This window comes from Mastomys coucha, unplaced genomic scaffold (assembly GCF_008632895.1).
Source record: "Mastomys coucha isolate ucsf_1 unplaced genomic scaffold, UCSF_Mcou_1 pScaffold9, whole genome shotgun sequence".
NCBI classification, from domain to species: domain Eukaryota; kingdom Metazoa; phylum Chordata; class Mammalia; order Rodentia; family Muridae; genus Mastomys; species Mastomys coucha.
In genome coordinates this window covers 56,166,056-56,178,259 of record NW_022196915.1, presented here as the reverse complement: position 1 = coordinate 56,178,259, position 12,204 = coordinate 56,166,056, and the positions used below count along the sequence as shown (strand labels likewise).

The following is a 12,204-nucleotide window of genomic DNA, read 5'->3' as shown; positions in this document are numbered from 1 at the left end:
TCAAACTCAGAAATCCACCTGCCCCTGCCTCCCAAGTGCTGGGATTAAAGGCATGTGCCACCACTGCCCGGCTGAGTATTCTAATTTCTATGCAGTATTTTCAGTCTGCATCAGCAGGGCCTTACCATCAGCAGACTAAAATGCACCAGAGCAGAGCACAACATCTCCCAGCATCCAGACTGCTTTTTCCTGCAGCACTGTGGGCATCTCCCCTGCTTTCCTTTGCTTCCACGTCCCATGTCCACCCCCAGCGCGCAGCCAGCTGTCTGAAAGCCCTGCCAGCTGCTCTTCTGGTTTTGCCTTTAGATGCACATGTTGTGAGACCTAATTGCTCAGTGATTTCTTTTCCAATGAACTTTGTTACCTTCTTCTTTCAAAAGCATGGTAATGCTTTTAGGCTCAGTGGCCTTTCTAGATTTTCTTTTTTATAAAGATTTCGTTTGTGTTTGTGTGTGAGTGAGTGCAGATGTGCACACCACAGCACATGTGACAGTCAAGAGGCCAACTTCTCAGGAGCCAGTTCTCTGCTTTCACCTTGTTTTGAAGTGCTTTCTCTTGTTTTTGCTGCTGCACTTTGTACAAGCCAGCTTCCAGGAGATTCTGCTGTCTTTACACCCCCATTCTGACCGCTGGATTACAGAGGAGCGCTACTGCATCCTTCCTTTACCCTTTCCTAAGTCCTAGGGGCAGCTCCACCCCTTTAAACATGGCACTGAAGTAGTCACCTCCTAAAGCTGATCTTTCAGTTGTTACTAAAAGCCAGAACTGTGTCTGCTACAACCTGGGGACCAACTTTTGGCATGTGTAAAGTCTTTCTGTAGCATCTTCAGTGAGCGTGCCCATGAGTCTCTGGTAAGCAGAGGGACAGTAGGCTGGATGCTAGACATTTTATTTTCTGTCAGTAGAACTTAGGTGTCCTGAAATCCACATTTTGACCACTTGCTGTATTAATAGAGTATATGGAGAATTCACCTTTGGTCAAACCGGATGCCTTCCGCGGTTTCCAGTTTGTGTTCAGTTTTCTGTACCCTGAACTGTGACGACACCTTTCCTTCCAACCTTTTGTCATTTTTTGTTGTTTTGGTTTTTCGAGACAGGGTTTCTCTGTGTAGCCCTGGCTGTCCTGGAACTCATTTTGTAGCCCAGGCTGGCCTTGAACTCAAAAATCCACCTGCCGCTGCCTCCCAGGTACTGGGATTAAAGGCGTGGGCCACCACTGCCTGGCTCCAACCTTTTTTCTTTGCATCAAGAATGGTGCTGCCAGTTTGTCTCCATTTGCAGACACTAGCAGCCTGACTGGTTTCTTCAGGATTGCCACAGGTTTAGACTTCTTGAGATCCACAGCCAACATTCACGTCTCTCCACTTCTCACAGATTAGCACCTTGGCAGGAGAGCATGCCATGCCAGCATGACAGTACAGTCATGGTCGAGTTGGTGGCCCAGCCATGGTTTGTGACACACACACACACACACACACACACACACACACACACACACAGAGGTGGCAGGCATCTGAGATAAGGTAGTTCTAATCCCTCCCTCCACTTTGAATCAGTTGGCTTTAGAACAGTCACATTACCCTTTGGTACTTCAGACTCCCGTTGTTCGTCAACGATGTTCTTCACTTTGGCCCCATCGTGATGGCTTTGGTATTAATGTCTTTGATCTTCAGCATTAAGGCTCAGCAAATGCTCCAGGAGTCATTATGTCTGGCACAAGCCTAAGTGAGATGAAGACCAAGTACCCCAGATGCTAGTCATCTGGGGAAGGACTGTGGGAAGTTGAAGCATTTCTAGGGGTGTGCTACATACAGTGTGGCAGGCCATCAGAGGCAAAGGGGATAAAACCCAAATACATTTTTCTATTTGTTTTTTTAAGATAGGTTTTCTCTTCATAGCCCTGTCTCTGCCTGCGTCCCTAGTGACCTGGAATCTCAGGCATGCGCCACAACTACCTGGCTCACATTTTTCTTACTAACCTACTGCTCTTTCAATTTTGTTTTTAGTAGTGTTATTTGATATACAGCTTTTTTGTTATTGATATGTATATGTATGATTGTATGTGCATGTAGATATGTATCTGTCATGGTGCACGTGTGGCGGTCAGAGGACAACTTTTGAGAGTTGCACCTTGTTTTGAGGCAGGATCCTTTTGTTTCTGCCCTACTGTGCACTCTAGGCTGGCTGGCGTATTAACTTCCATGCAGTTCTCTTGTGTTCTAGATGCTTGCCATCAGATCTGGCCTCTACCTGTGTTCCTGACAGTCACCGTGCTCACACTCGACCACTTTAACCTGCTGAGCTGTCTCTCCAGAGACATTAATTTTCTTTTTAGTGTTTACTGCTAACTGAAAAAGCCTCCATGTTTACTTTTTTATTGTCTGACTGTCCTATCAAAAGGAATTCCATGAACTTCAGGACCCTGGGAGATTCTAGTATGTAGTAATAAATAAATATTTGTTGAATGAATAGAGACACATGCACATATACACATCCACTCCATTGTTTTTCTAGAAATAATATTGCTCCATAGCTTGCTTTTCTTTCCACTTTAATATGTTGGGAGCATCTTTCTGGGTCCTTTGCAGTGTAGGTCTGGTTTATCTTTTTTGACAGCTGTATAGTAGTTTGTAGATTAACCTACCATTGTTTATGCAGAGGTTCCCACAAGTGGACTGTAAGCCATTACAGTTTCTCTGCTTTTCCATCTTTGCTGGGCTTGTGCATATGCATCTGTGTAGTTCCGTGCCTTTTATATTTTTAACAAAAATAATTGTCCAATTAGAGGTTAGTCGGGTAGCTCAGTTGGTTAAGTACAGACCCAGGTTTGAATCCATGGCACCCACATTAGAAGCCATGAGCAGAGGCTAGCACTTAAAATTCCAGGGCTAGGAAGCAGAGGTGGGAGGAGTACTGGGGCTTGCCAGCCAGCCAGTCTAGCTGGATTATATGCCCATCTTGAAAATCTAAAGTGGATAGTGATTGCAGAATGTACCTGATGGGCTCCATATGCCCCCCACATGTACCTACATACATGTGAACATACATGTGAACACATACAACCACACATGCATACAAAATAATTACCTGATTTTTTTGTGTGTGTGTGTGTGTGTGTGGTGTTGAAATGATTTTCACAGTGTTGTCTAAGTTGGTCTCAGATTTGTGGCAATCCTGCCTCAGCCTCTCAAGCGCTGGAATTGTAGGTATGAGCCCTGCAGCACTATTAGTTTTCAGGAGTTTGTGTAAATTTTAACTTTAATCAAGAGTGTCTTAGAAAGCTAACTCCTCACATCCTTGTCAGCATTGGATGATACCAGCCTTTTAAATTACTTTCTAATGGTATGTCTAGCGTCTTTTAGAAAAATATTTTAGTGTTGCTGGAGATCCAAACCCTGAGCCTTGGGCTTGCTTGGCAAGCATTCTACCACCTTGTTATATCTCCATCTTTTTACCTACCTTATCTGCCATTTACAAGGCCCTTTCGAGAATTGCCTGTTTCTATCTTTTATCTGTTTTTATACTATATTACCTGTCTTTCTTATTAATTTGTAGAAGTTCTTGATTAGGTAGAAACCTATGCATTAGGCATCAAAGATGTAAAAGTGTTGTGTATGCCCTCTTGAGCCAGGGTCTCTCACTGAACCTAGAGTTAGGCTGTCATCCAGCAAGCCCAAGCCTCTGCCCTGCACAGCACTAGGGTTAGAGAGTCGGCCGTGGACTGCTTTCTCGGTGGGTGCCAGGAGATCAAACTCAGGTCCTCATGCTTGAGCATCTCTCCAGCCCCAAAGGTAGAAATATTGCTCCCTAGACTCTTGCTTAATTTTTATTTGTGAAGTCCTTCAAGTGAAAAAGAAATGCATTCATTTGTGTGTGCCTGAATCTGTGTGCATGTGTATGGAAGTGCTCATTATAGGACACACATGGAAGTTAGAAGACAACTTGCCAGAGTCACTCCTCCCTCCAATCACATGGTCCTGGAGACTGAACTCTGGTGGGCAAGCTTGACAACAGGTGCTTTTATCTGGTGATCCACCTCACCAGCCCTCATGATGTCATTTACAGAGGTTGTCATGTTTCTGCGGTGAGATCTTCCAGCTCTTCCTTTGGAGTACTAATTGCTGGTCCTGCTTAGAAATGTAACTTTTGCCACAAGTATAGCCTTGTATATGGTAACTAGGCAAGTGCTCTACCAGAGTACTATATTTTTAGCTTCTTTTTTATTCTTATTTTTATTTTTTATTTTTTTGGTTTTTCGAGACAGGTTTTCTCTGTATAACCCTGGCTGTCCTGGAACTCACTCTGTAGACCAGGCTGGCCTCAAACTCAGAAATCTGCCTGCCTCTGCCTCCCAAGTGCTGGGATTAAAGGCATGCACCACCACTGCCAGGCTTTTTACTTTTTTTTTTCTATTTTTTTAAATTTAGATTTCAGTTCTTGAGTATCTGTGTATGTGTGGAGAGGGAAAGCCCAGTCTCCCCAGCCAGCCAGCCAGTTTCCTCCATCCTTTTTAATGACACTGTGTGCTGAGTCTTGTGTGGCTGTCACACTGCTTTTAGCCATTGTCACTGTGAATGGTGGGTCCTTCTGGGAAGGGTAGTCAGTCTAAAGGGGCTGTAGGCTTGTTGGACTCTTGTGTGCTGTCTTGAACGTGGTTGGCCACTTGCTTCTTACACAATGGTTCCTTATCCTAGTTTTGTTCACAGTGAACTGTGGGTTCTCTTTGGCTCCCCCAGGCTGTCCTAAGAGTCTCTGTGGGTCAGCTCACTGTTTTGACATTGGTCTTCCTTGAGCTTGCCACTGTCCCGTGAATCTCCTTGTGTTCTCTCACTCGTATTCGTGGTCTCGATGCCCTTTGTATGCTGGGGGCTTGAGGGCTCTGTCCTACAGTCTCCTTTGAATTTCAGGCTTGAACATCTGATTGTGTTTGTTTAGATACCCCAAACCAACTTATCCAAAGTGGAATGTTGGTGTTTGAAACAGGCGTTTCCTACAGCCTTGTATACGAGTTGCCCCAGCTGTAGGCAGGCCCCCCTTCACCTCAGTCCTTGTTCACACACCATGGGTGGCTAAATGTTGTCCTCTTCAGAGAGGTAGTGATGGCTCTTCTTGCTAAATGGCCTCCTTGCCTCTGATCCTAACTCTCCATCCCATCCTTTGTCAGCTGTTTGCTCTCTGACAGTCTAGCTGTGGCTTCTCGATGACTGCCTGGCCTCTGCACAATAAAGAACGGGAGGTGTGATGTTCATTTTATATACTATTGACATGCTTCTCTTCCCCCTGCCTTCCCCCCTGGGAGAACACACACACACACACACACACACACACACACACACACCATGTGAGCTCACACTTCTGTGCCAGGACCTGCTGTTCTTACACATCTCCTCTACTTCTTTCACTTAGACATGGCTCACCCTTCAACATTGTGATCCATGGCCTTTGATTTGTGTTTAAGCACCCTCTGAATTCCCATGTCACAGGGAGAGTGGTGCTGTTCTTTGGCACTTGTGTTTCTTGGTCTTCTCACTAGTGCAGCCTGCCTATTCCTCCTGTCTATCACATGTTTTTCCTCTAACTATTTATACAGCCATAATAACACATCTGCAGTTTCACATAAGTGGAGATGCCAGAATGGGAAGGGGATTTAGTATCATCTTCTCAGTTTGTGTTCAAGAAGCTGAGGATCTGGGAGACTGGCAGGTGCAGGGTCATGGGCTAAGCTGGAAGTGAGCTTTGGCTTTAGATCACAGCAGGTTCCACTCTACCTTCTGTCTCATTCCTCCTGTAAGGAGCCTCAGGCTCAACAGACACAGCCATATGCAGCCCCAGGTGGACAAGCACAAATGGAGTTGCTATTTTGTGCATCTTATTTCATGCAGCCACTGCTCTCTCCCAAAGTTTAAGTATACAGATCCTTTTTCCTGTGTGTGTGTGTGTGTGTGTGTGTGTGTGTGTGTGTGTGTGTAGTACACATACTCATGTATGTGTGCATATGTGTGTGGAGGCCAGAGATTAACGTTGGATATCTTCTTCAGTTGTTCTCCACCTATATATATTTTTTTACATTTATTTATTTTGTGTGTGTGTACACTGTGGATTGCCTGCAGGGTCAGACAGTCTGTGTGAGTCAGTTCTCCTCCTTCACCATGTGAGTTATCCAGTGTAGGGGCAAGTGCTCTCACCTGCTCAGTCATCTCCCGGGCCCCACCTTAGTTTTTGAGGCAGTCTTTCACTGAATCTGGAGCTCCACTGTTTGGCAAGGCTGCTAGCCCATGAGTTCTCGGTATCTGCCTGTCTTGGCCACACTGGTGCTGGGTTACTGCTGTGAGCAGACCTCATGTCTAACACGTGAGGAGCACCACAAGGGACCTCACAGGTTACAGATACATGCTGCTGCAGTGCCTGGCTTTTATCTGAGTTCTGGGCGTTCAGACTCAAGTCTCTCTTGCCAGCAGGCACTTACCACCTGAGCCGTCTCCCTCAGTTACTTTTTGAGTTGCCATTTTGGATGGGTCAGTACTCTGAAGGTCTTAATGTTGTGGACTCATGGCTCTGAAGCTTAGGGTCAAAGCTTAATGCATCCTGTTGTGGTAACCAGGACCTTGAATCACTTTGCCTTCCCTGCAGGAAAAGGCTGAGGAAGTGTATCGCCTGTACCAGACCTCGCCCCTCTCCTCCCACCCTGTGGTGGCTCTGTCAGAGCTCAGTGCTCTGTGCGCCAACTCCTGTCCGGATGAGAGGACCTTCTACCTCGTGCTGCTGCAGCTGCAGAAGGAGAAGAGAGTCACTGTCTTGGAGCAGAATGGAGAGAAGGTGTGTAAGCATGCCTGTCTGTGAGTGCATGCATGTGCATGTGTGTGTTTTTCATGGACTCACAGTGACTTGGTCTGCACTCATATGCCCAGGCCTAGTTGTGGATTTCTCAGCTTGTGTGGTAGGGACAGCAGTAATTTGTCCCTGTCCCCCAGATTGTGAAGTTTGCCAGGGGACCACATGCCAAGGTGTCTCCTGTCAACGATGTGGATGTTGGGGTCTACCAGCTGATGCAGAGTGAGCAGCTCCTCTCTCGGAAGGTTGAGTCTTTATCCCAAGAGTCTGAGAGGTAATCCCCTTCCCTACCTGGCTGACCATGGAGCCCCAGTGTGAGGGGACGTTTAAAACAACAAACACAAAAATACCCCAAACAGAGAACGACACACAAACCCCACTTAGGAGTATATCTACATCTGCAGAGTATTTATCTAATATGCCTGAAGCCATGGGTTTGCCCTCAGCATTGCAAAAAAAAAAATAATAAAGTTACTTATTAGTTACACAATTACTAGGTATTCCATGCAGAAAACTCAGAAAGCAGAAAGTAAAGGAGAAAATTGACTGGTGATTACAACTGTTAACATCTTATTCATGTTCTTCTGAAGCCTGGTATCCTATTAGTGAGGAGATAGTGAGGTGGCTCTGTGCCATCATAGAGCTTGTGTAAGGATCTCTTGCATTTTCCTTTGGGTTCTTCTACAGGATCCTTGGTAGGAGCCACAGACACTTCCCTGTATGGTAGAGAAACATATACTGAATTGGAATTCTTCACTCCATCTCTCAGAGAAGCACAGAAATGTTGGCAGGCTCAGACCATAGCCAAGGTCTTCAGTGTATAGGGATCAATCCCATGTCTTTAGTGAAAAGATGTATGTGTAATTCTCTTACCTTCAGGATTGATCACTTTGCCTTGCCACATATAGATGCTGAAGCCTCTATTGAGGCTTGCTTCTAGACACTGCCGGTAGGCAGTTGGCTGTCACTGTGGCTGAGGGTTTAAAGAATTGTTGACCTTCAGGTTACTTTCATTAAGTGCTCTTAAGCATTCTTTGAGACCCTGGCACAGTCCAGCCCTCTTCATCTGTTTTTCATTCCTCAGGTGCAAAGAGGAAGCCCGTCGGGCATGCCGAGCAGGAAAGAAGCAGCTGGTAGGTTCTTTTCTCCTACAGCCTTGGAGTGGCATCTCCAACTGTCAGGGACGGTGGGGGGAGCGGGGGGCGCCCAGTGGTACAGAGAACAGCCTGATTGGGGTTCAGGAAGCAGCATCTACAGGTGGCTCAGGCACCACAGCTTACTTTATAGAGAGAAGGCCTAGAATGTTCTTGTGATTGTAGCTTGAATTGGGCTGACTTGCTTCTGCTCTGTGGTCTACCACATCCCATCCTGATCTGTTTTCATAACCGCCAGGCACTGAGGTCTCTCAAGGCCAAGCAGAGGACAGAGAAACGCATTGAGGCCCTGCATGCCAAGCTGGACACTGTTCAAGGCATCCTGGATCGCATCTATGCCTCCCAGACAGACCAGATGGTAGCCACGCCCCTCCGTGCCCTGTGGTCCCAGTCTCCCACACTGCATCTCCCTCCCTTGTGGCTTGCTGTTTCAGGGAGTCCTGGGTTCTTCCAGGGTGTGGCTGGGTTCTCTTTCTTATTGGGAAGTTTAACTTCTGTGGGTGTAAGGTGAATTACCCTTGGGTGGCCAATGCCTGAAGCCAGCTTTGAAGAGGTAGCAAGGTTTTATTTTGACAGATGTTGCACAGATAATTTGGTCTTCTCTTTAGGTTTTTAATGCCTACCAAGCTGGTGTGGGAGCCTTGAAACTCTCCATGAAGGATGTCACAGTGGAGAAGGCGGAGAGCCTTGTGGATCAGATCCAGGAGGTATAGGGGCCTGGGAGGGTCAATGAAAAAGGAGTTGTAGAGCCTGTGGGTGACTTACTTAAACCCTCTTTGCCAAACTTGACTCAGCTTTGTACCTGAAAGGAACCGTTTCTTGACTATCAGATCTCTGTAATCCTGAACATTTCCCCTAAAGGCTTTGAGCCACCCAGAGCCACCATTCCTTCAGATCTTTATGTTTGTGTCTTACAGCTGTGTGACACGCAGGATGAAGTTTCTCAGACTCTGGCTGGCGGGGTAACCAATGGTTTAGGTAAGTTGACAAGGAGGCTCTTCCCTCCTTTCTGAGAGACCTCAGTTCCTGGGCCAGGACAGCTCTGCTCATGAACTTGGCCCCTCTCTGGGGCTCACCTGCATGGGCAGCTGGAGGGGATTTATGTTCTCTTCCTAGCAGCTGTTCTGATGGTCCTCTGTACTACATCTCTACTGGCAAAGCTTCTGACTAGCAGTCCTCTTAGGGCAGAGGCAAGGCAGGGCCAGGTTGCTGGGGTCAGTGGGCCATACCCATCTGACAGCCCAGCTCTGCCTGTAGAGAGACTCTCTCCCTTTACCTCATGACTTGTGTGACTGCTGGCCTGCAGAGGTGCTGCTGGGCTAGGAAAGCCACGCTGTCCTAGGCACATAGGTTCTTCTCCTTCCTGGGGTTAACGCACCATCTCTCTCCCTCCCAGATTTTGACAGTGAGGAACTGGAGAAGGAGTTGGACATCCTCCTTCAGGACACCACCAAAGAACCTTTGGACATGCTCGAAAACCCCCAAGAGACGCTTTATACCAACAGTGTGCCTAAGCCTAGGATCTTGGATGCTGAACTTGAAGCTGAACTTGAGAAACTGTCCTTATCAGAGGGAGGTATGGAGCTGTTTCCCATGTCCTAGACATGTGTCTCTGGCTGACAGAAGAGCCATGTGTGGAACCTGCAGATTTTATCCCAAGAACTCAGGTTGCCTGAATCCTAAAACCCTGCAAGGGAGAGGTGGTTATGTACATGGAGAAGCAGATGTTCAAGCTTTGGGGTGCTTTGGTTGTAGGACTTCCTGTTGAATGTTACCCTTTCTTCTTGCAGGTTTGGTCCCAAGCAGTAAATCTCCAAAAAGGCAATTGGAGCCAACTCTCTAAAGCCATTGCAGGAACTCAAGTGAAGGACCCTCATGTATCAGAGAGGCAGCCTTGCGTGTGTACATAGTTATTTAATGAGAAACACTGAGAAGTTGTTGGAAGAGGAGGGAAGAACCACTTGGATGTATCTGGATGCTGCTGCTCATGCCAGGACAGATACAGCTTCTGGAAGCCATGCTATGGAGGTGTGCTCCCAGTGATGTCATGGACCTACCTTCTCGTCTTTATAGTGCCACAATTTATACAGTTCTGTGTTTGACCAGTCGTCTTCATAGCCTGCAGTTCTTGCCTTTGGCTCCGTTAGGTTTGTCTTCACCCACCAGCTTCATTCCAGCCAGTGAAGGTGAAAGGTTTGCAGCTTTGCCCATCTAAGCCAGCCCTCTCTTCCACTCCTGAGGTCTTTAAACTGCTCCCCTATCCTGTGCTTTATTGGGAATGGGAGTCAAACAAGTTGTATTCAGAGAGACCCAACAGTTGAGTGTCTGGAGAAATACTGTCCACAAGACATTTCTCTACATGTTTTGTCAGTCTCTGGGTATTCATGGCTCTGAATGGTTCAGGGTTGTGGCAGTTTTCAGGGTGGCTTATGTTATTGGGGGCCATAACCGCTTCCATCTTAGGCAGAAGCAGATCTGCTGATGGTGTCAGGGGGAAAGGGTTAATCTGTCTTTTGAACATGAGCAGGAGAAACACAAGTAAACTCCAGGCCCCAGAGTATGAAAGAAGCTGGATTCTTGCTTTGGCCCCATTTTAAATGATGTCTTTTCTGAATCAAGCCACACGGCACCACATTACCCTCAACTGGCAGGCTCCCTGTTAGGATCTGGAAAGTGTCTTATTGTGTATCCAGCACTCAGGGCAGGGGCCTGAGCCAGGATGTGCAATAGGAGGTGGTGGCGCTAGCCTGCTGCATCTGCTGTGTGCTGCCTCGGGTCTGATCTGCACTGCACCTGCCTCCTGCCGGCACATCTATGCTTCCATGAACTGTAGGACAGGCAGGAGAAGTAGATCTGAATGCTCTGGTGGCAGCGTGGAGAAGAAACATGACAGCCACACTGCCAGTCTGCTGCCCAGGGATGGTGACTGCCTGGACCTCTTTGCACTGCCCCTCCTGCTTGAGGTGACATGAGCAGAAGGGAGAACTTTGCCTCAGGCCAGGAGCACGAATCACTGTTCAACGAGTCTCTCCCACGAGTCTCTCCCACTCGGCTTTGGCAAATGGAAATACTGGGGGTGAAGAAAAAACAATCACTATTTTTTCTTTTTTAATCTGGTAAATAATTAAAAGAGAAAAACACCAGGTTTTGTTGTTGTCTATTCTTTAGCTGATGTCAAGTTTTTCTTTTTCTTTTCATTTGTTTGGTTTTTTTTTTTTTTTTTTTTTTTTTTTTGAGCTAGAGTCTCCTTAGCTGAGACTGGCCTTGAATTCTTGATCCTCTGGCTTCCACTTAAGTGCTGAAACTGCAGCTGTGTAGCACTGTACACAGCAGATTGTGTCATTGTGTCAATGTCTTGTTCATTCTTGTTTCCTGAAGCCCCACATGTATCCACACTTGGAGTCTTTTCTACCCGGGCCTCTGAAAAAATGCGGAGTAGCAGGATAACAACCTGGGCTGCAGGGAATCCTGCTGGAGTGAGCTCTCTCTCCAGCCCTAGACTGCTATCTGTGCTGTTGGTACTGTTGTCTCTCAGGTTCTTTTTTTTTTTTTTTTTTTTTTTTTTTTTTTTTTTTTTTTTTTTTTGAGACAGGGTTTCTCTGTGTAGCCCTGGCTGTCCTGGAACTCACTCTGTAGACCAGGCTGGCCTCGAACTCAGAAATCTGCTTGCCTCTGCCTCCCAAGTGCTGGGATTAAAGGCATACACCACCACTGTGCAGCTTCTCCCAGGTTCTGTACTCCAACCTGAGAGTGACCCTACTCATATGATAGCTTAGCACCAGGGATTTCTCTGCCAACTCTGTGTGCGTGCTATCTCCTGTGCCTGTGGAGGGAGGAGGCTTTGAGGCTGAGAGCAGTCAGCAGGCCAGGTCGGCTTCACTGTGTCTGCAGCTCCGGTGGAGTGAGCATGTGAACCAGCCAGAAAAAGTTGTAAGGAGTGTTAGCCAAGAAGCCTTGGGAGCAGTTCTGTACTATTTAAGAATTTAAGAAAAGCAGCCTCAGGAGAACCTACAGACCCACATTAGGTCTGGAAGGCTGGCGCTGATTGCCAAGGGATGCAGAGAGGTAGGGTGGAGGGCTGATGGAAGTGTCAAATGTGAACTACCAGAAGGGCCTAGGTTTGGTGAGCTCCTTACCTGGTTTTGCATTGCACTTTGTCTCTTGCTGTATGAGCTACCGAACAGTCCTCACCTAGCACCTGCTGCAGAGCACTAAGACA

The 12,204-nt window shown here is 47.0% G+C and overlaps 1 protein-coding gene across 1 annotated transcript in view; it reads left to right on the top strand.

The window, feature by feature from the left end:
• Positions 1-11,128, top strand: part of Chmp7 (charged multivesicular body protein 7) — a 15,838-nt gene extending 4,710 nt beyond the window's left edge. The window contains exons 3-10 of the mRNA XM_031363073.1: positions 6,631-6,816; positions 6,972-7,105; positions 7,916-7,964; positions 8,224-8,343; positions 8,594-8,692; positions 8,903-8,963; positions 9,382-9,561; positions 9,776-11,128. Of these exons, the coding sequence (XP_031218933.1) occupies positions 6,631-6,816; positions 6,972-7,105; positions 7,916-7,964; positions 8,224-8,343; positions 8,594-8,692; positions 8,903-8,963; positions 9,382-9,561; positions 9,776-9,828 (882 nt within the window). The 3' untranslated portion in view covers positions 9,829-11,128. The remainder of the gene's footprint in view (positions 1-6,630; positions 6,817-6,971; positions 7,106-7,915; positions 7,965-8,223; positions 8,344-8,593; positions 8,693-8,902; positions 8,964-9,381; positions 9,562-9,775) is intronic.
• Positions 11,129-12,204: the final 1,076 nt, after the last annotated feature.